This window comes from Gobio gobio (genome assembly GCF_949357685.1).
Source record: "Gobio gobio genome assembly, chromosome: 4".
Classification (NCBI taxonomy): Eukaryota; Metazoa; Chordata; class Actinopteri; order Cypriniformes; family Gobionidae; genus Gobio; species Gobio gobio.
This window is the reverse complement of record NC_137100.1, coordinates 5,669,100-5,695,386: the sequence shown is the minus strand read 5'-3', so window position 1 is coordinate 5,695,386 and position 26,287 is coordinate 5,669,100. Positions and strand designations below refer to the sequence as shown.

Here is a 26,287-nt window from a genome sequence, read left to right as displayed (position 1 = left end):
CACACCTTTAATGCAATAAAAACATGACAAACAACCAATTTCAAATGTAACAAGGATTCTGCAAATATTATAATGCAGTTTATGTTTGGTTACAATTATTTATGAAAATATATAATGCATTATAATGTACATTATGAATGCCTTTAAATGCTTTAAAGGTGGGGTAAGTGCTTTCTGGTAACCGTGTGTCGCTTTCTGTGTCGTGTCTTTTGAATAATGACGTGCACTGAGCGCTCTATTCTCCCCGTCATTAGTAGACACGCCCCTTACTGCTGATTGGCTATAAGTTTGTTTTGGTACTTGGCCCGAGACACCTTTATAAAGCAGTTTTGAAATACCACTTACCCCACCTTTAAGTAAAGTGTTACCGAAATGACCCTTAATAGTTCATGTATTTTTCCGCAATAACGTACAAACATGGTTTTCAAACTCATTTCTGGAAGATTTGGTTGAATGAATGACACTGAGCCACAGATATGCAATATGAACTTTGAACCACGATACACTTTAAACAAGGTCTGTGAGAAATACTTTCATTCTGCCTAATTTCTCCACTCCTGATCCAACGAATACCCAAATATGCATATTTTTACAAATGTCCATATTATTCATTAAAATGTGAGAACTGTCCAAGGATTGTGATGCTTTGATATAGCCATATTAACCGCAATATAGCACACCTGACTCGACTTAATTTGTAATTCATTGTAAATAAATATCATGATGATTATAATGAACTGCACACTCAAAGATCTTCAAAAGCTTTACAACTATACAGGGTCAAATTGTTGTGTCTATGTGTTTAGTTTCTACTGCAAGTGAATGAATTTTGGTTCAATGTTTGTAACACATTTCCCATTAATAAATAAGACTGATTGACAAGCTAAATTTGGTGTCTTGAATTGCAATAGTTAGAAAATGGAAATATATTAAGCTCTTTTCTGTCTATTCTTTCCCCTGATTTCTTCTAACGAAAAATGTGTTTGTTGCACATTTCCTCTCGTCCGTTCACACGTAAATATACCATTTGCTATTTCTTCATGTCTGACTCTCATTCCGTTTTCTTCTCTTTCGCCTTTGCTCTTCCCCACCCCATCTCATCTTTTACTTTGCGCTCTACCACACTGTTTTGGTCTTCTCCCCCTCCATCCTCGGCACTCAGGCCCAGCCGGTCCCCGATGAGCTAGTGGCCAAGCTTCTGGGGAACCAAGCCACGTTCGGCCCTGTGGTGACAGTAGAGCCTCGTCGGCGCAAGTTTCACCGTCCCATTGGCCTGAGGATTCCTCTGCCTCCCTCCTGGAGGGAGAGTCCGCGGGACGCCGGCGAGGGCGACACCACCAGCCTCCGTCTGCTCTGCAGCGTCATCGGTAACCAGCTACGCAACATTTTTACATGGCAAAAAATGGTTACACTTTATTTGGTAACACATGATACATAGAGACAGAGCGTATTTAGGCCACGCCCACACCGGGGGGCAAAACAATCCAGCGCTCTCCATTGACTTTGTATTGCGTGAAGCGGCCTCCTTGTCATTTTGGACTTATAACAAAAAACAGAACAATGTCTAAAAGCTGCTCTGTGAAAGGGTGTACAGCAAACAAGCTAAAAAACACAGAACTACGTTTTTATAAGCTGTCGACCCAAAAAAAACGAGCGTTTAAGGAGACAAAGGTGGATACAGGCAATAAGAGTTGAAGCATCAGCAGGAAGAATGGGTCAATTTTGGGGTCCTGACAAATGTCAGTTTTATATATTATATTTCCTGTCGCTGATCACGTTCCCCTCTAGTGGGCGTAGTTCTCAGTGTAATATGACATGTCGCGTTCTGTCTCAATTGCCTGAATCCACTTTTGTGTCCTTAAAACGCTCGTTTTTTGGGTCGACAGCTTATAAAAACGTCTGGGTTTTTGGTTCTGTGTTTTTTAGCTTGTTTGCTGTACACCTTGTCACAGAGCAGCTTTTAGACATGGTTCTGTTTTTTGTTATAAGTCAGAAATGACAAGGAGGCGCTTGACGCAATACAAAGTCAATGGAGACGGTTGGATTGCCCCTACCCCCTCATCCCCATCCCCTCGGTGGGCGTGGTTTTCAGATTATGACGCGTGTCGCTCTGTCTCTATGTAGTTCCTATAGTAATAACTATAAATTATGCATAATTACATGCCACTAAACATAAACCAACCCCTATTCCTAACCCTAACCCTTTAGTAAGTGCATGTAGTTAATTATTATTACTCAGCACTTAAATGCATAATTACACCTTTTTAAGGTGATATTGTTACAATGTATTTATACATTTAAGTACTGTGTAATACGAATTAAAAACTAAATACTATAGGGTCAGGGTTTAGTTTGATTGAGGGTTAGTTGCATGTAATTATGCATAATTTATAGATATTACTATAGTTACTACATGTAACGTGTAACAATGACACTGTAAAATAAAGTGTTACCCCAAAAAAATATTTTTCTTAAACATTTTCTGGTGATGAAAAATCGAAACACCCTTAAAACAAGATAATTTTACTTGAAGCAAAATTGTTTACGTTTATTTTTCTCATTCTACGTCCAGATTTATACAATTGCAAAACTACAGCTACTTTTTTGTTCATTGCAATAAAGCTAAAATAAAGGGACATTTCAGTATTAGATGAAAAACTTTTGAAACTTTTGCAAATAAATTAAAGCTAAATATAAATAAAAAAAAAAATAAGTACATAACACATTTTCCAAAACCTAAACTAAATTTAAAATTAAATAAAAAGCGAATTTAACATATTAATACATTCTATAATAGTATAAGTAATAATATTGTTGCATGTGCATTACAGTTTTTCTTATTTTAAAGGGTGTTTAGATAAATACTGACTGGGAAAATTAGTTTATAATGTAATAAAATGGGAAAATGTTAAATAAAAAGTAATGATTACAAATACCGTATATGTATAGGAAACAGTAGGTACTCATTTAAAGGTGATGTAGTGTTTCATTTTTAAAGTAATTTTTTTTTGTATGTGGACAGTTATGGAAGCCATTCATAGTTTGTGGCTCTTTGACATATTATAGCTTAAATCATACCAGATTATATTAAAATGAGCAAAAAAATAACAAATCTATATCTAAGCACTAGAAAATAAAAGAGACACCTTCAGGACATTTTGATAAAAGAAATGATTTGCAATTCCATTTAATGGCACATAAATTGCACACCTCAACTTCAATAGTGATCAATGCAAGGATTATGCTTTTTTTATATATATATATATATATATATATATATATATATATATATTCTTTATATCTTATACTCTGTTTCATAGGTGGCACAGCTCCTGCCCAGTGGGAAGATATAACTGGCACCACCAAACTTCTATATTCCAATGATTGTGCCAGTTTCACCACCAATGTCTCTGCCCGGTAAGACGTCACTTAGTGCTATAACCTAAGTGATATATCACATGTTAGTTACTCTAGAATTGTCTTCACAGCATTATTTAAAAATCTCACTCAAAACACGTGTTGCTCTCCCACAGTTTCTGGCTGGCAGACTGCCCTCGGACGGCAGAGGCCGTGACCTTTGCCAACCTTCTGTACCGCGAGCTGTCAGCCGTGCCGTACATGGCCAAGTTTGTAGTTTTTGCAAAGATGAATGAAGCCCGAGAGGGTCGTCTCCGTTGTTATTGCATGACTGATGACAAAATGGACAAAACCCTGGAGCAGCACGAGAACTTTTCTGAAGTGGCTCGTAGCAGAGACATTGAGGTCATATGATATAGGGTGTTATGTACTTCATACAGACCTTAAATGCAAATCTACAATGCATCTATTGTGTGTTTTTCCATGTGTTAACAGCAAGTGACACTATTTATTTAAAATATTTAAACCTAAAAACAGAAAGTTAATATGAAATAAAAAAGTCAGCATGAAAAGGAAGTATTTTCTTCCCTGTTGTGACGTATATCCGAGTGAAACGTCTTCTGGAACAAGAAGTAATGTAGGGCGGGGCTTGCTTTTTCTCTGTGGGGATTTGATTGGATGGTTGGATGGTGGTGGTTTGCTATTGGTGGATCTCATGTGAGTGACAGGTTGCCCCGCCCTCGTCATCAGAGAAGAGATGTCGCTGTATGAGGGAGGGGAAATTATTTTGATTCAAGACGACGAGGCACAGGAATTCAAATAAATAATAATAATGTTGTCAGCAGAGAAATAATTTATAATAAATACCATAATTAAACAAGAATTGTAATTTCATGATGAATTTAATACACATTCTTGGTCTTACTGTACCTGATTCGTGAGTGCACGATTCTCCAAATTAAAGTTCTAACAAAAATAATTGTTTTAGTAATTTTTCATATAAACTTAGTAACATGTTCCACCATTTAAACAACTTTCAACTGACATCACCAAGGCTGCACGCTGAAAAAAAAGGTAACATCTAAATTGACTGATTGTATTCAATTAATATAATTTCGTTTTGTTGGTATACATGTATGTGTATAGATTGATTCAGGGATATATATATATATATATATATATATATATATATATATATATATATATACACTATATTGGCAAAAGTTTCGGACGTCTGCCTTTACATGCACATGAACCATCCCATTCTTAATCCGTAGGGTTTAATATGGAGTTGGCCCACCCTTTTGCAGCTATAACAGCTTCAGCTCTTCTGGGAAGGCTTTCCACAAGGTTTAGGGAGTGTTTATGGGAATTCTTCTAGAAGCGCATTTGTGAGGTCAGGCACTGATGTGGCTTGCAGTCTCCGCTCTAATTCATCCCAAAGGTGTTCTACCGGGTTGAGGTCAGGACTCTGTGCAGGCCAGTCAAGTTCCTCCACACCAAACTCGCTCATCCATGTCTTTATGGACCGACGCTTTGTGCACTGGTGCGCAGTTATGTTGGGACAGGAAGGGGCCGTAACCAAACTGTTCCCACAAAGTTGGGAGCATGAAATTGTCCAAAATGTCTTGGTATGCTGAAGCATTAAGAGTTCCTTTCACTGGAACTACGGGGGCCAAGCCCAACCCCTGAAAAACAACCCCACACCTTAATCCCCCCTCCACCAAACTTTACACTTGGCACAATGCAGTCAAGCAAGTACTGTTCTCCTGGCAACCGCCAAACTCGTCCAAGGGATTGCCAGACAGAGAAGCGTGATTGGTCACTCCAGAGAACATGTCTCCATTGCTCTAGAGTCCAGTGGTGGCGTGCTTTACCCCACTGCATCCGACTCTTTGCATTGTACTTGGTGATGTAAGGCTTGGATGAGCTGCTCAGCCATGGAAACCCATTCCATGAAGCTCTACACACTGATCTTGAGCTAATCTGAAGGACACATGAAGTTTGGAGGTCTGTAGCTATTGACTGCAGAAAGTTGGCGACTGTGCACCTCAACATGCGCTGACCCCGCTCTGTGATTTTACGTGGCCTACCACTTCAGGGCTGAGTTGCTGTTGTTCCCAATCGCTTCCACTTTGTTACAACACCACTAACAGTTGAGCGTGGAATATTTAGCAGTGAGGAAATTTCACAAATGGGCTTATTGCACCGGTGGCAACCGATCACGGTACCACGCTTGAGTTCACTGAGCTCCTGAGAGCTCTTTCACAAATGTTTGTAGAAGCGTCTGCATGCCTAGTGCTTGATTTTAATCACCTGTGGCCATGGAAGTGGAACACCTGAATTCAATGATTTGGAGGGGTGTCCCAATACATTTGGCAATATAGTGTATGTAGGTTTAAATAAAGTAGCAATTGCAGAGTATCCCTTTTAACAGTGTGGGCGGGGAAAATTATTTTAACCAATAGCCAGAAAGTGTTTTTTCAGGAAACGAGTATCTCTGCATAATCAAATGCAAAATTCCATTTGAGGTTTGGCTCCATTATGGACAGGAAAACACACTTTTCACAATCCAATCAAATCCGCATGGATGAAATCCAAACCTACCATTTTTTTTTGTATCTCTTTGAATATTCTGAAATACGTGACATTACAGAAGTAAATGTGTTGCAAATAATGTTTCATGTTGACTTTACTCAAATGTGATTGATTTAGGATGCATCTACTGTTAATCTACTGTAACTCTAAATATAGCGGCTGGTATTTGTTCTGTAGGTCATGGAGGGCATGCCGTTGTATTTGGAGTGTTCCGGAAACTTGGTTCCCATAAGGAAGGCTGCCCAGCAGCCGAGGTGTTTCAGCTTCCAAGCCTTCAGAGACAACAGACTGCCTGTGTCTGTCAAGGTAAAGTCATCACACCCAGCTACAGTTCATCTGTGCTCAATTGCTGAAGACTACATTATTGATTACAAAATAGATTCTTAAACCCTTATTGAATTTAGGGGTTGGGGTTGGTTGGTGGCTTGGATGGTGTTGGTTTGTTGGTTGTCGTGCCGTGCTTTTGTAAATGAATCATTGCCGGATCAAAAACAGCAATTAAAAGGCGCTGTGACGGACACTGACCATACAACTTCATTTTTTCCCAGAACATAAAATGACGTCACTAAACGGTGATGGCACAACCGTAAGATCATCGTTCACAAGTTCCTGCATGGCCCTCACTACTATAGGGCCTAGTGTTTTATTCTGTCACCTATTTAGCATTAAGACCTAAAATCATTCAGTTGATCAGTGATATTTTCTCAAAGACGACGTCGTTTCCTCAGAGCCGGCACCACGAGGGGGCCAAATGGGGCATTGCCCCCTCAGATCTGATTTGCGCCTCATCAGTTTAAATTTGTCAACGGGATTGAGTTTAACCCTTTGACGCATACAATCACAATCGCATGCGCTCAGTGCTTTTCATATATCACAACTATTCAGTGTTTTCAACCACATAATGTTTATACTGATGTCTATGAAAGCTGCAATAATAATCCTTTCAATTATAATTTGACAAAGTTTTTATTCATATCAGATAGCCTCAGTTTATCAGTATCAGTTTACTCTATTATTCTCCCAGTTCACCGGCCACTTAATTTTATGTATTGAAGGAAAAATGTATGAATTTAGGTGATGTAAATCCGGCAGATCCTCTGAATTGTGGTGGGAACTCATTGTGCGTTATATCAACTAACATGATCATTATAAAGGTATTTAAACGACACAACATCTTCACTTCCACATATTTGAAAATCGGAATATATCATATAATTCATGATAAAGTTAACAAGTTTGTGAATAGTTTGAATAAAAAAGGAAAAGTGAAATAAACGCAATATATGTCATAGTGTGGCTTCATGACGCGTTGCCAAGGAACTAATACGTTCGAAAATAACGTTCGAAAATAACGGCTCCTTAAAAAAACTTGTGCTGGGTGCACAGCTAGAATAAGCAGTAAGCACCGACAGTAAGCTTTGCACACGCATGTCATCATGTAATGCACTTGTTTATGACATTTTCCGGAACAGGATCCGGCTTAAATTAAGCACTGTTTGGTTGGTTGGTTGGTGAGTGTTGGATGGTGGTTTGTGGGTGTTGGTTGGTGGGTGTTGGTTGGTTGGTTGGTGAGTATTGGTTGGTTGGTTGGTTGGTGTCTGTGTTGGTTGGTTGGTTGGTGTTGGTTGGTTGGTTGGTGTCGGTGTGGGTTGGTTGGTTGGTTGGTTGGTGTTGGTTGGTGTCGGTTTGGGTTGGTTGGTTGGTGTCGGTGTTGGTTGGTTGGTTGGTTGGTGAGTGTTGGTTGGTTGGTGTCTGTGTTGGTTGGTTGGTTGGTGTTGGTTGGTGTCGGTGTGGGTTGGTTGGTTGGTGGGTGTTGGTTGGTTGGTTGGTGTTGGTTGGTTGGTTGGTTGGTTGGTTGGTGTTGGTTGGTTGGTTGGTGTCGGTGTCGGTTGGTTGGTTGGTGTCGGTGTTGGTTGGTTGGTTGGTGAGTGTTGGTTGGTTGGTTGGTGGGTGAGTGTTGGTTGGTTGTTTGGTGAGTGTTGGTTGGTTGGTTGGTGGGTGGGTGTTGGATGGTGGGTTGTGGGTGTTGGTTGGTCGGTTGGTGTTGGTTGGTGGGTGTTGGTTGGTTGGTTGGTGTTGGTTGGTTGGTTGGTTTGTTGGTGAGTGTTGGTTGGTTGGTTGGTGAGTGTTGGTTGGTGTTGGTTGGTTGGTTGGTGAGTGTTGGTTGGTTGGTTGGTTGGTTGGTGTCGGTGTTGTTTGGTTGGTTGGTGTCGGTGTGGGTTGGTTGGTTGGTTGGTGGGTGTTGGTTGGTTGGTTGGTGTTGGTTGGTTGGTTGGTGTCGGTGTGGGTTGGTTGGTTGGTTGGTGGGTGTTGGTTGGTTGGTTGGTGTTGGTTGGTTGGTTGGTGTTGGTGTGGGTTGGTTGGTTGGTGTTGGTTGGTTGGTTGGTGAGTGTTGGTTGGTTGGTTGTTTGGTGAGTGTTGGTTGGTTGTTTGGTGAGTGTTGGTTGGTTGGTTGGTGGGTGTTTGATGGTGGGTTTTGGGTGTTGGTTGGTCGGTTGGTGTTGGTTGGTGGGTGTTGGTTGGTTGGTTGGTTGGTTGGTGTTGGTTGGTTGGTTGGTTGGTTGGTGAGTGTTGGTTGGTTGGTTGGTTTGTGGGTGTGGGTTGGTTGGTGTCGTGTGGGTTGGTTGGTTGGTTGGTTGGTGGGTGTGGGTTGGTTGGTGTCGTGTGGGTTGGTTGGTTGGTTTGTTGGTTGGTTGGTGGGTGTTGGTTGGTTGGTTGGTGAGTGTTGGTTGGTTGGTTGGTGAGTGTTGGTTGGTTGGTGTTGGTTGGTGGGTGTTGGTTGGTTGGTTGGTTGGTTGGTTGGTTGGTTGGTTGGTGTCGGTGTGGGTTGGTTGGTTGGTTGGTTTGTTGGTTGGTGGGTGTTGGTTGGTTGGGGAGTGTTGGTTGGTTGGTGTTGGTTGGTGGGTGTTGGTTGGTTGGTTGGTTGGTTGGTGTTGGTTGGTTGGTTGGCTGGTGTCAGTGTGGGTTTGTTGGTTGGTGTCGGTGTTGGTTGGTTGGTGGGTGTGGGTTGGTTGGTTGGTGGGTGTTGGTTGGTGTTGGTGGTGTCGGTGTGGGTTTGTTGGTTGGTGTCGGTGTTGGTTGGTTGGTTGGTGAGTGAGTGAGTGAGTGAGGGTTGGTTGGTTGGTGAGTGTTGGTTGGTTGGTGTTGGTTGGTGGGTGTTGGTTGGTTGGTTGGTTGGTTGGTTGGTTGGTTGGTTGTTGTTGGTTGGTTGGTTGGTTGGTGTTGGTGTGGGTTGGTTGGTTGGTTTGGGTGTTGTGTTAGTTGGTTAGTTATGGTGTGAGTGTTCAAATGTTCAAAAGTTATAGGCCTGGTTTCACAGACAGGGCTTAGATTAAGCCATGATTAGACCATAGTTCAATTAGGATGTTTAAGTAGCTTTTATGAACATGCCTTAGAAAAAAAAAATACATTACTGGTGTGCATCTTGAGACAAAACAATGGCACTGACACATTGGCACAATGGCACATTATTCAATATTATTCAATGGTTTCAATTGAAACAGCTCAAATATGCATTTTTGCCTTGTCTGTGAAACCAGGGATATAATGAAGGGGAATACTTCACTCAACATTTTTTTGATCTTCTACAGAACACAAAAGTAGTTACTTTTCACAATATCCAATTCTCTCTTTTCTAAACTAAGTAAAAGAAGAGAGTGAGCAAGTGCTGTCAAGATCCATAAAGCATTTGTGTACGTAACAGACCAAAATTTACATTGTGAAAATCTGAAAATCTCATTCACATTTGCACACTCAAATTTGGTACACTTTTTGGAGCTTCACACCTCATGGTCACCAAATGCTTTCATTGAACAAAAGAACGAAAGAGAAATGAGACATTCTGCAAGGGCTAATCTCAATTTTCAATGTTTATGTATAATAAAAAAATAAAGACTAAAATGACTGAAATGTAATATTTAAGAACAAATAATTGCCTGTATCACCACATGTTCATAGTATATCCACTTATTTCCCTTCTCCTCCAGGTGAGGGACAGCAGTAAAGACCCCTCTGGCTTCTTGTCTTTCTTGCGCAAATCAACCAAATACGAAAATAGTCAACATGTGTTGTGCAACCTCAACGTCACCATGCCACCATGCATTAAGGTAATACAAAGGTCAAAACGGGTCACTGTCAAGTTTACATTCCCTACACACTCACATATTTGTTCTCTAACAGTGCGTTTATTTCTTTATAACAGATTATAGGAAGTGATGAGCGACGGAGGACTCTGACACCTCTGGCTCTGAGAGAACGATACAGTGCTTTAAATGAACCAGCCATGGGTAAGATTGCTCCCACACTGACGGCTCCTGCATGTTAAGCCCCCCAAATCTCATACAACCTTTGCCTGACCCTGCTTTGAATAAGATGTGAGCTGCAGCATCAGATTGCTGAACTCTTGAGCCAATGATGGTCTGGTTTCTGCAGCATCACTGAGCGCCATGGAAAGGACGGAGTTAAAGATGGCTTTAATAGCTGAACAGCTAGGCCTGAGCTGGGCTGGTGAGTGTGAGGGTTTGAATGCACTTCTTTCGCTTAACTGGCCATGTCTTGTCAAGACATATCTGGATGTCCATTTCTCTGCTGTACCCTATAGAGAATTCTAAATGTTTTGACAAGTCATTTACTTTAAGGTCAAAATGGACCTCAAGGACATTTCACCTGGTCTAGCATGTGCAGATGAGATTAAATATTGACTAGGTTTGGCTTAATTTTTTGGCTTTACAAGAGATCATTGTGCACAAGCTAAACTTTTTTCATGCTTTAGGGTCTTCGTACGGGGGCCTATTCACGCAACTTAATAGTCAATTGTTGAATTAATTGACAAATCAATAATCAATTAATGATCCAATTAGGACATTTGAAAGTTATTCCATAAACAGATAGGCTAAACAATAGTTACACATTAACATTTAAAAAAAAATGAAGGAATGAATACTAATAAAACAATTAATTATTATAACTATTGTACTTGATTATATAAGCACTTTTTCATTGCACTCAGTCTCTAAATTAACTTAAAAATAAGGATTTCTAATATTAATTCGATTTTTATAAGTAGTCTCTCTCTCTCTAAAATATATATATATTACTTTAGTCAATTTAGTTGTACAAAAAGTAGCAATGATGTGAGGATTGGTAGGAGGTGTGACAGATCATGTAATACACTTTCATATCATATATGCAAATAAATGCAAAAAAAAATTCTTCCATTGCTTGCAGTATTTGTCAATACACACTCTCTTGTCTAAACATAATTACTTTAATCTTCAAGAGCTACAGATGCCAATTAAATAAAAAAATTATACTAATGACATTTTTTTCAAGAAACTAGAACATAAATATAGACCTACAACATTAATCTGTTAGGGAAATTTTTTTTTTTAAATGTGCAAAACTTTTCAACATGTCAGTTTTGTCCACTTGTTGTTTTTATTTTGACACTGATTTCGGATTTCTTTGTTGATTCATTTATTTTTGCTTTATCTGTGTGATTGATTATTGATTTGTCAGTTTATTGATACAAAAGTCTTTTATTGAGCGGCACAAATGTAGCCCTCATATTTCAGTAAATCATGAGTCACTTAATAGTGAAGGAACAAATTCATTCATGCTAGCACATAATGTATCATATCTAATTCCTGTACAGAGTTGGGACGTGAACTGCAGTTTAATGTAGATGAAATAAATAAGATCCGTGTGGAGAATCCCAACTCCCTTTTAGAGCAGAGCTCAACACTGCTCAACCTGTGGGCCGCTCGAGAGGGGAAGAGAGCCAAAAGTGAGTGCCACAGTGTCCATTCACTATGACCCTATTAGAATACCTAAATTATTTGCGAGCAAATTTGACCTTATTTATCTGTCTCATGTGACGTAACTCTATGAAAAAATGCTGCCATATTTGTTGCTATACATATCAGCATGCTTTTAACCTGCAGTGCTCTGGGATTCAGTGCCCAGTTTGCGCGAATGCAAATGAGCTGTCTTGCTGCGCTTCAGGCCCTCCCCTTATCATGCAGTCTCCTCCCTCTCACAACCCCTCTACCCTTACCATGGCTTTCCACACCCCCAATTCTGAACCCTTTTTAAATCAGAGGTGTAAATAACTGTTATTGAAATACTAGAGTTTCAAATCACTGCTCCCCACCCATCGTCTTGGGATGTCACAGCTATTGACTGTCAGGGCTTGACATTAACTTTTTTGCTCACCATTCACTGTGGCTAGTGGTTTTCTAAAGTTACTAACCACTCAGCATTTCACTGGCCACAATTTTAACTTCGATACCATGGGGAAAAACTGCCATATAGATATTTTTAATACTATTTGGCAGCAAGTATATTAGGCTGCTGTCACTTTAAGACCTGACGCACGGATCCATTATACTGTTACACATGAGTTTTCTCAACTGTTTACGTTCACTTAAAACGTAATTGACTGTGTTTACGCAGGGGTGGATTTAGTGATTTGGGGGCCCCAAGCAAAATACAGGAATGGGGCCCTATGTTGTGATGATTGCTGACCATGTCCCAATTTTTATTTTATTGTATAACATTGTACATGTTATAAATAACTGCTTTCGTCATGTTGTAGATCCCTTGTTCATGTGTAAACGGGTTATAACAGTATTAGAGTAGGTTGGACACTAGGTGGTCATTTGTGGTAATTTTCACTGCACAATTGTTTACACAACACAAGGCTGTCTAATTCTAAACTTTAAAATATTTTTTCTATTATCAAATTGAAAGAAATTATTACACGCATCAGAATTTTCAACCAAAAGTGTGTGTACCTGTATGGAAAGTAACTGCGCATGTGTCATCTACTCAGGTCCTTGAGTCAACACCATTTAAAATGATAAATAGGCCTATATTATACGCACTGTTGCTCCGTATTCAATTATATCTTCAGATGCATGGTATTTTCATTTGTAGGGCCCTATGAAATCTGTTTTATTTTTTTTCGAAATTCCATTTAAAAAAATTCCAGATTCCTTTTTTTTCTGTTTTAATTTTTTCTGGATGGTTATATACAATTTTATCAACCAAAAATCATGTCTAATTAATTTAAACTTGAATAATTGAACAGCAATTTATTAAAAGTTTAACTAAATATATATTTATTTGTTTTATGTAGCTATTTACATTTTTCTGGTAATCAAATGAAGGCATCCAACATTTATCTTTTATTCCAATGAAAATTAAACAAACCCTTTCATTTTTGTACATCCAAAGTGCTACACAACAGAGGTTTAGGGCCTACTGTTAAAATTATACTGTCCAAACTTTTATTTTGACGGGTTGCCTTGGACCTTTTTCTGTGTATGTTATGATGATAGTTTATCTCAAATGAAACGGTTCAATGCTCGTGGCCTATGATTTCCGCGATGCAGAAAATGCGAACGGAATAGCGGAATCCAGTCATAAAAATTGAATTTAATGTTTAACGCGGAATGCCACGGAATTTGTCAAATTTTGGATGAATAAATCCAATGCAAGTCAGTACACTTCAATCAAATCGCGATATGGACTAGTGTATGTTAATATTAAACGGCAAAAATACGTTTTAAATATGAATCCTGCATGTTTCGTGTCTCTGTGTGAATTAATTGAGCGTTGCGCGTGCTTCAGTAGTAAACCGTGCGTCTGAGTTTTTATGAATGGATTCTGTGATCCTGTACACGTCTTCTGAATCGCGGAAACCATTTGGGCGCTGCACTTTCTACAAGAAGCACGTTCAACGCGAATGCGCTGGCGATTGTCGTGGTAATGTACACCACAGCAACCACTTGTGCGTCCGCGCTGAACTCGCATATAAAAAACCTTTTAGGGGGCCCTTGGCTTTCGGGGGGCCCAGGCAGTCGCCTACCTTTGCCTAATGGTTAAATCCGCCCCTGTGTTTACGTGAATACTTGCTACAGCCGGCATTTTGACATTATTTTGTGTGGATTTGACTGTTTAAGCGGAATAAGCAGCGAAAAAAAAACTCTATTAAGTACTAGGCGGCTTTATGTGCGTGCACTTTGGGTGTAAGCAAAAGATCTGCATGAATGAGTCAAATTATGTGCAAAAAATGTGAAATTTAAGCTCTGTAGCAGCAACAATATTAATCTGGAACAAATGAAGCAAGTGAGTGAGGGGAGACGGGTTTGTGTGTCAACTCACTGTTGGAGAAATGAGAGATCGAGAAAGAGCAGCTGGTATCGTGTTTCTATTCAGCGGAAAATTAGTATTGGAAGCATTTCAGATATTTCAGAACTGATATTTATCTATTTTTGACAGCACTACATTGCACTTAGTTTATTACTTCAGATGCCTTTTTAAAAGACTACAAATTAAAAATGTATATATTATATATAAAAGTCAACCCACTAGTGGCTAGTAGGAGTGACTGCGATTCACGCCAATGCTGAAATACACTCGCATTTAGAGGGATGGCGGGTGTTAATGTCAAGCCCTGTTGACTGTATTTGCTGAAATCTCAGAGATTAGGTTGGAATTTATATAATGTGTGCTACAGCACACAAAGCATTCCACAAAACACGGCCTTGTTCGAATCCGTGTGGCAATCATATTGCGAGGAAGGATTCGTTCGGGGTGTGGACTTCTTTACCTGGGAACGGAGCAGAGCTTCCCAAATCTGTTCATGGAGCCTCCCTAACAGTGCATTGGTAAAGGAGAGTGCAGAATCTGGGCTTTGTGGAGTGTCCTAAGGTGTAGCAATCTGACCACTTTCAGTTGTCCCCTGTCCTGTAGCAATCCGGTGTGCATTTCCCAAAAGCATCATAAGCCTAAGTAGATTGTAGTACCATTGCCACCAATGGTCTCCATGATAATCTTAGCTCACGATGTTTTTGATAAACGCAGCCCTGATCCCTTTCAGATGTCCCTTGCCCTGTAGCTCAGGTGCCAAAAGCTGTCCCTTATTTTGCCACAGTTTCCCAAAGCTTCAAACACCCACCTCATCATAGGGCACCTAACAAGTGAACTCAGGCAACAGCCGGCCAGAGGGCTTGGGCCAAGGGTCCATCTCACTATTCTCAAGCACCTCAGACACCTTATGGGTGAGGACAGCCCTCGAAGATTCTTCACCTTCACATCAGAGGTGTAAATAACTGTTGTTGAAATAGGAGGGTTTAATGTCACTTCAAGGCCACACCCCACTCGCTACAGCACACAAAGAATGCCGCAAACGACCTTGTCCGACTCCGAATCCATGGGGCAATCATATTGAGAGGAAGGACTCACTCTGGGTGTGGTCTTCTTACTTGGGATTGGAGCAGTGGTTCTCAAATCTGTTCCTTGAGCCTCCCTAACAGTCCATTGGTAATGGAGGGTGCAGAAACTAAGGTGTAGCAATCTGATCCCTTGCCCTGTAGCTCAGGTGCCAATATCTGTCCCTTATTTTGCCCCAGTTGCCCAAAGCTTCAAACGCCCACCTCATCACAGGGCACCTAACAAGTGAACCCAGGCAACAGCCGGCCCATCAGAACATGCCTCTAGTGCCACGGTGCCACATGGGGCTTGGGGCAGGGGTCCATCTCACCATTCTCCAGTGCCTCAGGCCCTGTGTACCCTGCGTTTTGGTCAATCGGATCACAATTAGATGAGGAATACACATACCCATTTACATTTGGTATTGTAATCCGTTTCTTTTGTCCACTTTCAACCACTTCTGTCCTGATTTCTTCAAGGGGAGGGTCTATGGGTGGGTAAATATATGTTTGTTTTTGTATTTTAAATCTTTCAATCTAATGGACAAATTAAGCTTGCGCAATTTACATATGCACCCATAGACTATGGAAAAACACACAGAGAGCAACAGCTTTCCTTTCTGCTCTGGAATGGAATGGTTAGAATGGCGAGAGAACATTGTGCTTGGAATGCTTTTCGTCTTTAAACCAAACTTGGGTCTCCAGCCAACAAAGTTTAAATCCCATCTGGCTAGTGCACTTCATATAATGTTTACGCATTAGGTCAGTAGGCGGAGAGTAGACAGTCTTTTGTGGCTGTTCGAACGCATTTTACCACATGAGCGTTTACACTACAAAAGCAATCCGATCAAATGCGTTTTTGACTACCTCTGGAAGTGGCCGAAAGTGGACAAGCTCAAAGCGTTTTAGACCTCGTTTACAACTGTATTTAGTGTCATCCATTTGTGATACGATCGACCAAAATGCATCTTAATACCAGGTGTAAACAGGGCCTGGGGCCTCATTTATAAACGTTGCGTACGCACAAAAGAAGGCGTACGCCGCTCTCTACGCAATAATTGGTATTTATAAAAAGCAAACTTGACGGGAAAATGTGCGGTCCTTCACGCAAGCTCTGACCCAGGCGTACGCACAAAAACGGGTGAAATGAGAAATGGCGACACCGTCGGCAGATGGAAGAAACAAGTGAAAGTATATGAAACTGTAGACCGTTGTGTAAAAGGAATGGCAATACTGCCTCTCATAACATGAAGACTTCACAAAGCAAGTCTTATAATTAACAGCCTACACGGACACCCGTTTGATCGATCTGCAGTGTAAAACAAACAAAATCAAACGAAAATTACAACAGAAATGCAAATTAACACATATTTGCAAAAAGAAAAGTGAAATATGTTCTGCAATAATATTGGCATGTTATGCAATTCATCCTCATAAATCATATGGTAAACAGAATGAAATAATGTACGGACGGACAGACAGACAGACAGACAGACAGACAGACAGAGATAGAGATAGAGATAGAGATAGAGATAGAGATAGAGATAGAGATAGAAATAGAGATAGAGATAGAGATAGAGATAGAGATAGAAATAGAGATAGAGATAGAGATAGATAGATAGATAGATAGATAGATAGATAGATAGATAGATAGATAGATAGATAGATAGATAGATAGATAGATAGATAGATAGATAGATAGATAGATAGATAGATAGATAGATAGATAGATAGATAGATAGATAGATAGATAGATAGATAGATAGATAGATAGATAGATAGATAGATAGATAGATAGATAGATAGATTCAGAAAGCTGCAAGACATTACATTTGCACTGAACTATTTCCCATTTCCACGTAGATTATAACTGACATCTGTAGCTTGTCAGATGCAATTAAATGGATGGAAATAAAATGCCCCATCACAATGCGTAATGACGCACAATGGCTGATCTTGCGCTCTTAGACGATGTGGCAAATGGAAGGATTCGGAGTGAACGCATCTTCAGACAGCAAGAAGACTTGCTGGCAAACGAGGACACACTCTGCCGATGGAGCGCTAGATGCTTTTTTGCCTTGACTTTGATGTCCGACCATTTATTTTTTATTTCGGCCATGGTCCGAGGTTGTGAGGCTACAGCATTTACAGCGTCTGCAATCTTTTGCCACTCAAGTGCCTTTTTGGCAGTAGTAGCCTAATGCCCACACTGTGCCCTCCAAAACAACATTTTTCTCCTCTTTTCCACCTCGCCAACGATAACTTCTACTTCACATTGAGTGAAGTTACGTTTTTTTTTTATTTCCTCTCTGTGTTTGCCATGATTTCGCAATCGATGAATATTAACTTGTGGGCGTTTCACAGACTATTTATGGGCAACTATGGGCGTGACATGAAGCCGCAAAAGCTGTGCTACATTTAGAATTGATTGTGATTTATTAAGGGAAAACTGCGTATGATGTGCGTGCGCACGGTTTTATAAATCCAAATATTTCTGTGCGTACGCACGTCCTATGTTTCATCCGTACGCCACTTCTGACACAAAGTTTTATAAATGAGGCCCCTGGTGAGCATAGCTATTGTCATGCCCTACAATGTTTAAACAGGAGTGAGGCCAGTGATAGCTTGCCATGCCTCTCCTTTCCCAACTTCATGGGGGTAATATTAGAGCCCTGCTGGCTCTTTAAACTGTTGATACAGTTGCATACCAGTGTGCAGGAGAGGAGCTGCCTTATTCGGTTAACAACCACTCTAGCAAGTCCGTAGTGGGGGTTGCACAGACTAGTCGCCTAACCGACTAGTCGACTTTAATACTCTGCCATGACACTTTAAGCTTGACGTCGACTAGTCGCTTGCCTATAGAGGGCGCAAAAGGATAAGCCATTTCTTGACATGCACGCTCCATTTCCAACAGCTAAAATGACAAATAAATGCATACCCCGAGAGCTCTCCACAAGACATGTTTGATTATGCCATTTGGATGTTCAAAATTTATAGAATGCACAGCTTATTGTACAGGTAAGTTAATCACCGTTCTAAACTAATGCGGTGCTGCCTTGCACACACATATAGCCTGCACATCACGCAGAGATCGTGCGCACCACACACAGAATCATTCAGTGACGCAGAAATGTATTGTCAACACTGTTCTGTGATTTATCATTAAAATAGCTTAGAAACTGAAAAGTTCTAGCAAATTTTTCTTGGTAACTAAAACCCACAGCTTCACTATTAGAGAGATGCTGGCAGGTAGAATTAATTCACATGCAATCGCTCTCTCATAGTGCATTCATATAAATAAAGTAAGACAAAGACAAAAGATCTGATAAAAAAAGCTGTTATGTAGGAGCTATAGCCTTATGGGCAGCGCTGTGTCATATGCCATAGCTGTCCTATGTACAAGAAAAACCACATTCGCGTCTCAGCTCAAGGTTCAGGCTTATTTGTTAATTATTGACGTCATCAGCGACTAGTCGACGTCGACTCGACTTTCATCACATAAATGTCAACTTTTAAAAATCTGAAGTCTTTCAACCCCTAGTCCGTAGCATCACCATTTTTAAGGTCATTTCAGTGAAGGAGATTTGTGCAGCAGCTAACCGAGCCTACTCTTATACTTTGGTAAAGTATTACTGGTCACCGTGCCTAATGTCACTCACATGGTCTTATGGGCAAGATTTCTGGACATGGACGAGTAGCCATAGAGTGGTCTGGGTGAAAAGGGCTTGACTAAAAGAGAACATCTGCTTACCTAGTGTAACTCTCAAAGAACATTTACATTTACATTTAGGGCCCTATTTTAACGATCTGAAACGCAAGTGTCAAAACGCGAAGCGCAAGTAACTTTGTGGGCGGGTCTCGGCGCTGTTGCTATTTTCCCGGCGGGATAAATGGCTCTTGCGCCCGGCGCAAATCTAAAATGGGTTGGTCTGAAGTAGCTTCATTATTCATAGGTGTGGTTTGGGCGTAACGTGAATAAACCAATCCGAGCGTCATCCAACATTCCCTTTAAAAGCAGGTGCGCAAGTTCCATTATGGATTGCTTTTATTATGGCGTATTTACCAGGCGCACGCCAGGAGCGGTTCACAGCCGAGGAGACTGATGTTCTTGTAAGAGCAGTGAAAGACAGAGAAGTGAAGTTGTAATGTTGTACATTATGGTAAAGGTGATTTCACAGTCTTTTTTTTTTTTTTCAGTCTTTCAGTTTTTTCAGTTTTTCAGTCGATTTTTGTTCCTGGTTCTTGACGGACAAACCAATTTGTCAGATGTCCTTATATACATATATGTCTTGCCACTATTGGACAAACAGGTCTTATCCTTAATTATTACAATTAGCCTGAATCATTTGTAAGCTAGATTTATGCCTATTTTTTCACATCTTCGTGGCACACCACAATGATTTCCGTCATCTCATGTGTTAATATTTTTTTAGTGTAACAATTTATGATTTGCAAAAATAACTGTTGCATCTGTGTAGATTACATGAGCAAAGTGTATGCGCGTTGTGCACGCTATACATTATGGTCAAGCATGCGCCCTTAAAATAGCATAATGAACAACGCGCAACGCGCCACTGACTTTAGACTAGGTTTTTTCTGGTCAGTGGCGCAATTGTTTAATGGAACAGCAAAATAGCACCAGGGATTGTTTGCGCCGGAACACGCCTCCTTTTTTGCGCTGAACCGCCCAGGGAGCGCAAGTGCATTCACTAGTTTAGCGACGTGCTTCTGTGGAGGGAAAAGCGCGCTTTGCGCGGGTGCAAAATAGGAATGACACATGCGTCGGTGTACAAAGTCAATTGCGCTGGGTGCAAGATAGGGCCCTTAGTCATTTAGCAGACGCTTTTATCCAAAGCGACTTACAAATGAGGGCAATAGAAGCAACTAGAGCAGTCAAGGGCAACAATATGCAATGCTGTAACAAGTCTCAGTTAATCTAGCACAGAACAGATTTTTTTTCTTTTATTTTGTTTTTATAAATTAGACAGACAGAAAATGAATAGAATGATAAGTGCTATTCTTGATTGGTCAGGTGCTGCTGGAAGAGATGTGTCTTTAGATGTTTTTTGAAATTGGCTACAGACTCGGCCGCACAAATTGAGATAGGCAGGTCATTCCACCAAGTGGGGGCGGAAAAGGAGAGAAACACAGACTAGGACAACTCCAGATCGTCTGTTACACCTGGTATTAAGATGCATTTTGGTCGATTGGATCACAAGTAGATGAGGGCGACACATTCCCGTTTACACCTGGTGTAACCACTTTCAACCACTTCCGTCCTGATTTCTTCAAGGGGAGGGTCTATGGGTGGGAAAATATATGGGCTTTTTTCCAGATCTTTCGATCTAAATAAGCCAAAATAAGGTCTGTTAGCCACAAGACGACACCGAAAGGTGCCAATGTGAGTGTGTGTTAGAAATCATGGTGAGAGAACATTGTGTTTGTATGTTTTTTGTTTTCAAGCTAAACTTGGGTCTCTACACAAATTTTAAATCCCATCTGGCTAGTGCGCTTCCAGAATTAGACGCGTTAGGTCAGTAGGTGGAGAGTAGGCAGTCTTTTGCGGCGTTTTGACCACAATAGCGTATACACTACGAAAGCAATACGGTCTAATGTGTTTTCGACTACCTCTGGAAGTGGTCAAAAGTGGACAAGCTCATGTTTTAGACCCTGTTTACACCTGCATTTAACGTCATACACTTGAGATCCGATCGACCAAAACACATCTTAATACCAGGTGTAAACAGGGCCTCAGAGTTGAACTCTTTCTGAATGAGAATTAGGCTGCTGATCGACTTTATATGAGAGCAAGTTGTGGGGCTCTCCAAGCCAGCAGCTAATTCTCAATGCCTTGAAGACCCTGATACACCACGCCTAGTTGGATATTGTCTTAGCCGATTGAGTATGTTGAAGCGCCGTTGACGGCGTCGGTGAGATAGAGAGAACTCTGATTGGCTGTTCAGCTTAGCGAACAAGTATAAAGTGATGAAAACGAGTAAAGAAGACAAGATGCCACAGACAGAAGGCTGTTCTAATTTTATGTCATCTTACCTGAGCATTCCAATACGCAAATACACTCACCTAAAGGATTATTAGGAACACCATACTAATACTGTGTTTGACCCCCTTTTGCCTTCAGAACTGCCTTAATTCTACGTGGCATTGATTCAACAAGGTGCTGAAAGCATTCTTTAGAAATGTTGGCCCATATTGATAGGATAGCATCTTGCAGTTGATGGAGATTTGTGGGATGCACATCCAGGGCACGAAGCTCCCGTTCCACCACATCCCAAAGATGGTCTATTGGGTTGAGATCTGGTGACTGTGGGGGCCATTTTAGTACAGTGAACTCATTGTCATGTTCAAGAAACCAATTTGAAATGATTCGAGCTTTGTGACATGGTGCATTATCCTGCTGGAAGTAGCCATCAGAGGATGGGTACATGGTGGTCATAAAGGGATGGACATGGTCAGAAACAATGCTCAGGTAGGCCGTGGCATTTAAACGATGCCCAATGGGCACTAAGGGGCCTAAAGTGTGCCAAGAAAACATCCCCCACACCATTACACCACCACCACCAGCCTGCACAGTGGTAACAAGGCATGATGGATCCATGTTCTCATTCTGTTTACGCCAAATTCTTACTCTACCATCTGAATGTCTCAACAGAAATCGAGACTCATCAGACCAGGCAACATTTTTCCAGTCTTCAACTGTCCAATTTTGGTGAGCTCGTGCAAATTGTAGCCTTTTTTTCCTATTTGTAGTGGAGATGAGTGGTACCCGGTGGGGTCTTCTGCTGTTGTAGCCCATCCGCCTCAAGGTTGTGCGTGTTGTGGCTTCACAAATGCTTTGCTGCATACCTCGGTTGTAACGAGTGGTTATTTCAGTCAAAGTTGCTCTTCTATCAGCTTGAATCAGTCGGCCCATTCTCCTCTGACCTCTAGCATCAACAAGGCATTTTCGCCCACAGGACTGCCGCATACTGGATGTTTTTCCCTTTTCACACCATTCTTTGTAAACCCTAGAAATGGTTGTGTGAAAATCCCAGTAACTGAGCAGATTGTGAAATACTCAGACCGGCCCGTCTGGCACCAACAACCATGCCACGCTCAAAATTGCTTAAATCACCTTTCTTTCCCATTCTGACATTCAGTTTGGAGTTCAGGAGATTGTCTTGACCAGGACCACACCCCTAAATGCATTGAAGCAACTGCCATGTGATTGGTTGATTAGATAATTGCATTAATGAGAAATTGAACAGGTGTTCCTAATAATCCTTTAGGTGAGTGTATATTCATAACAACATGAGCCACCTGGAATGCAGAAAGTGATCAGCATGATTGATATTCAAAATGGTAAGCAAGTGCTGTTTTGTTTACGGTTTGTATATCTGCAGTCGTAGTTTCCCTTTTTGAATGACAAATATAGACTGTTGATACCTGCTGATATAGACAGTTATTTCCTTAGACGTAGGCGTAGAAGACACATGCTTGTTGACATTTGTCTGTAGTCCTTTTCGTGTGTTCAAGCGCAGCTTTTTGGCTGAGACGCGGCCGATGCGAGGTGACAACACTGTCGGCCACTAGTTCTATGATGTTGGCTTGGTCAGTCTCAGCCTTAAGGCTCAAAATTCTCAATCCTTTCATCCACAGAACCAAGTTTACACAGGATAACCAGATGTTGTTATGTGGAAATTACCAAAAAATGCTTACTGGATGTTGTTGGTTGTAGGTCAGGATCCGTGCAGGCCGGTCAAGTTCCTCCACACCAAACTTTACACTTGGCTCAATGCAGTCAGGCAAGTGCCGTTCTCCTGGAAACCACCAAACCACCAGAGAACACGTCTCCTTGCTCTAGAGTCCAGTGGTGGCATGCTTTACCCCACTGCATCCGACTCTTTGCATTGCACTTGGTGATGTAAGGCTTGGATGAGTTGATCGCCATGGAAACCCAATCCATGAAGCTCTACACACTGATCTTGAGCTCATCTGAAGGCCACAGAAGTTTGGAGGTCTGTAGCTATTGACTGCAGAAAGTTGGCGACCTCTGCACACTGTGCGCCTCACCATGCACTGACCCCGCTCTGTGATTTTACGAGGCTGAGTTGCTGTTGTTCCCAATTGCTTCCACTTTGTCATAATACCACTAACAGTTGACCATAGAATATTTATTGCACAGGTGGAAACATATCACGGTACCACGCTTGAGTTCACTGAGCTCCTGAGAGCGACCCATTCTTTCACAAATGTTTGTAGAAGCGTCTGCATGCCTAGTGCTTGGTTTTATACACCTGTGGCCATGGAAGTGATTGGAACACCTGAATTCAATGATTTGGAGGGGTGTCCCAATACTTTTGGCAATATAGTGTATCTGCGAATATGTGCTTTTGAATTGAGGTTGACGTTATGTCTTGATATAGCTTTAGGGATGTTTTTGAATTCCCTGCCATTGCTTTCTTCATGATGGTGATAAATATGGTGGCTGTAATGAACAGGTCACGTGACTGAGACAGATTTATGCACAATATCTACTAGTTTTGAATAACTAAAGTAAATCAGTTTATGTATTTTGGATGTCTTTCCTAATAGTGTCTTGAAATCCTTTGGTTTTGTCAGTGGTGTGTCTCTGTCCTCATCCTTTATGTCCAACTACCCTGTCTTCCCCTTCTCCATTTCTCCACCATCTGTGTGTCTCTCACCACTGTAGTGGACAGCCTGTACGTGGCCCTCAAGAGTATTGACCGAGTGGACATAGTGAACATGCTGGAGGGACAGGGAGCACCAACAGGTCAGCAGGGGGGCTGGGAACAAGAGGCTTCCATGTCTAGGCATCATGACAGAGATCATCTATCTCCTGCCATTACAAATGGTAAGAGAGAGACATTCCCTTGTGACATTCTACACTTCACTTGTCCCACATAATGCTTTTTTTTCCAAGAGCTGGCTTTTCCTCTCATCCAACTGATATCTGCTCCTGTATCGTCAAACCCTTGTCCCCCTATATTTTGGCCATGAACCTAACATTTCCTCTTCCAATTCTGCTGTCACCAGGACCAGAACTGATGACACCCCTCCAGAACTATACTATGTTGTCTATCTTTGTAGCCTGTCCAAATGTTTTTTGACTACTCCTTAAAGATCTCCTCTGTTCCTTTTGGAATTGGGGAAATATTTGAGATCAAGGAGATTTGCGTGTGTGATTGGATAGGACACATTTAAGGGTTGTCACACTATTCTTCTCATTTAATTTTTTTACAATTACAGTTCATTTGTACAGTTTAATGTGTATTAACAGGGAAAATATAGCTTAAGCTCTGACAGAATCTGTGGCTTGCAGTCATCCTAAAAATGTACTTATTTTGTAAATTCTTAATTTAAACATATTTACTCAATGGTAAATCTTGTACAAATGTAACAGTTCAACATAGCTAGCATGTTAGACTGATGTGAAAGAATCACGTAATGACCACTTTCGCACAAAGATACTGGGAAGAGACATGATATAACCATTGGTTTTCTTATAAGAGCAGAATATTATAAAACTGGTTTACCCTGTTGGTTTGGCAAAGCCTTAACTTGTCTTGGATCACATGTACATTGTTACCAATCATATAAACCGCTGACATCATAGAAACCCTTTTATTACAGACAGTTACTGTCTGATATTTTCAAAGATCAATGGGTGGCAAATGTTGCATCTCCATTATTTACGTTTAGTTATACAGTAGTTATCCTGTTGGGATTGCATATTTCCAACACATTTTAGTTCCGAGATTGTTGTTTTCACCTGGAGTACGGTCTCTGTAACTATTCATAAACGGGGAAACCGTTCCACCCATCGGAATTATTTTGGTAATCAAATGTTCTTCTATCAAAACAAAACCATTTAGACAACTTTACAGCATGAAACAGATCCTGTCAAATACAGCTTAAGTGTAATTATCCCCAGTTTTATAGTATGTCACATTGCTCCGCATTGGCTACCTGATATATGATGATTTGGTTCCTTTTTCTATTAACAAAGGTAACCTATTTAATTCAGTATCAGTTCATTCAGTAGCATGCTTCCTGTGTTTTGTGGTACCTTTTAACGCACATTTTACAAGTACAGAGATATGCACTTATTTACCATTAAAACCTATCATTAGCCATGAGTGAAACATGTCAGATCTACAGTTGCTGAGAGGGTAAAATATAGTGCAAATGCAAAGTATACATTCATGTCACCCTGAAGGGACATTAAAAGGGTCATGACAATATTTTTTATTGTATTACCAAAGGTTCACTATAATGTAAATATCATATATAGTCATATTTCTTCTGATGTAGATGTTCTGTTATTGTGCTTCTTTTCCTTTAAGACTTCATTGTAAACTCCCACTGTCATGATTGGGAAACAGCTTTGCATAGGAAATAAGTATTAATGCCATGGAAAGTAGGTTAAATATACAGCATAAAACACATAACTAATCCATTAATAGTCCATGCATTAGCTGAAAGCTAAATTTCACAAATTATGTGAAGCATACAGATGCAAGACAGAAATAACTCCGAAAACAAAACAATTGGCACACTATTAAACAGCAGACAGGGGTCTCAAGATGCTTTTTTTTACCTTGAAAAGCATTCCAGCATTGAGATGTGTTGCAATGGTCAAAGATATCAATCAATAATGTTTACATAGAAAAAAATGAATTCCCGCTCACTAAACTGTATAGCCGCGTTTCCACTGCAGGAACTTTCCCCAGGAACTAGGGACTTTGGGGTGGTACTCGTGTGTTTCGACCGCAGGAACCAGGGTCTAAATGAAGTTCCGGGTAAATATTTCCCCCTCCACACGGCCCTGCTCCTGAGGTAGTACTTTTTCAAAGTTCAGGAACTTTCGGGGGTTGGACTTGGGCGCTGAACATGCTGATTTGCTTGAGTTCACACAGCATTTTATTTCAACCGGCATTTTTAAAAGTCTTTTGCGAGGTTCGTTCTGCGTTCAGTAAATATCAGTCTTGCTCTTTCTGTCCGATGGCGCGCGTTCGTCTCAGCAATCGCACGGTCAATGTCCGTAATAGCTGATAATAACATACGTTGTCTTATTTTAAATCTAGCTTTACGAGCTT

The 26,287-nt window shown here is 40.8% G+C and overlaps 1 protein-coding gene across 9 annotated transcripts in view; it reads left to right on the top strand.

Moving 5' to 3' along the window:
• ank1a (ankyrin 1, erythrocytic a) overlaps positions 1-26,287 on the top strand; it is a 137,861-nt gene that overhangs the window by 64,948 nt on the left and 46,626 nt on the right. For 8 of the 9 annotated variants that reach the window (XM_079815463.1, XM_079815459.1, XM_079815462.1 and 5 more), the window contains 9 exons: positions 1,163-1,367; positions 3,321-3,417; positions 3,534-3,762; positions 6,133-6,261; positions 9,942-10,061; positions 10,157-10,241; positions 10,387-10,461; positions 11,609-11,740; positions 23,881-24,042. In XM_079815463.1, the coding sequence (XP_079671589.1) occupies positions 1,163-1,367; positions 3,321-3,417; positions 3,534-3,762; positions 6,133-6,261; positions 9,942-10,061; positions 10,157-10,241; positions 10,387-10,461; positions 11,609-11,740; positions 23,881-24,042 (1,234 nt within the window). The remainder of the gene's footprint in view (positions 1-1,162; positions 1,368-3,320; positions 3,418-3,533; positions 3,763-6,132; positions 6,262-9,941; positions 10,062-10,156; positions 10,242-10,386; positions 10,462-11,608; positions 11,741-23,880; positions 24,043-26,287) is intronic. The other variant, XM_079815464.1, reaches the window with a different exon arrangement.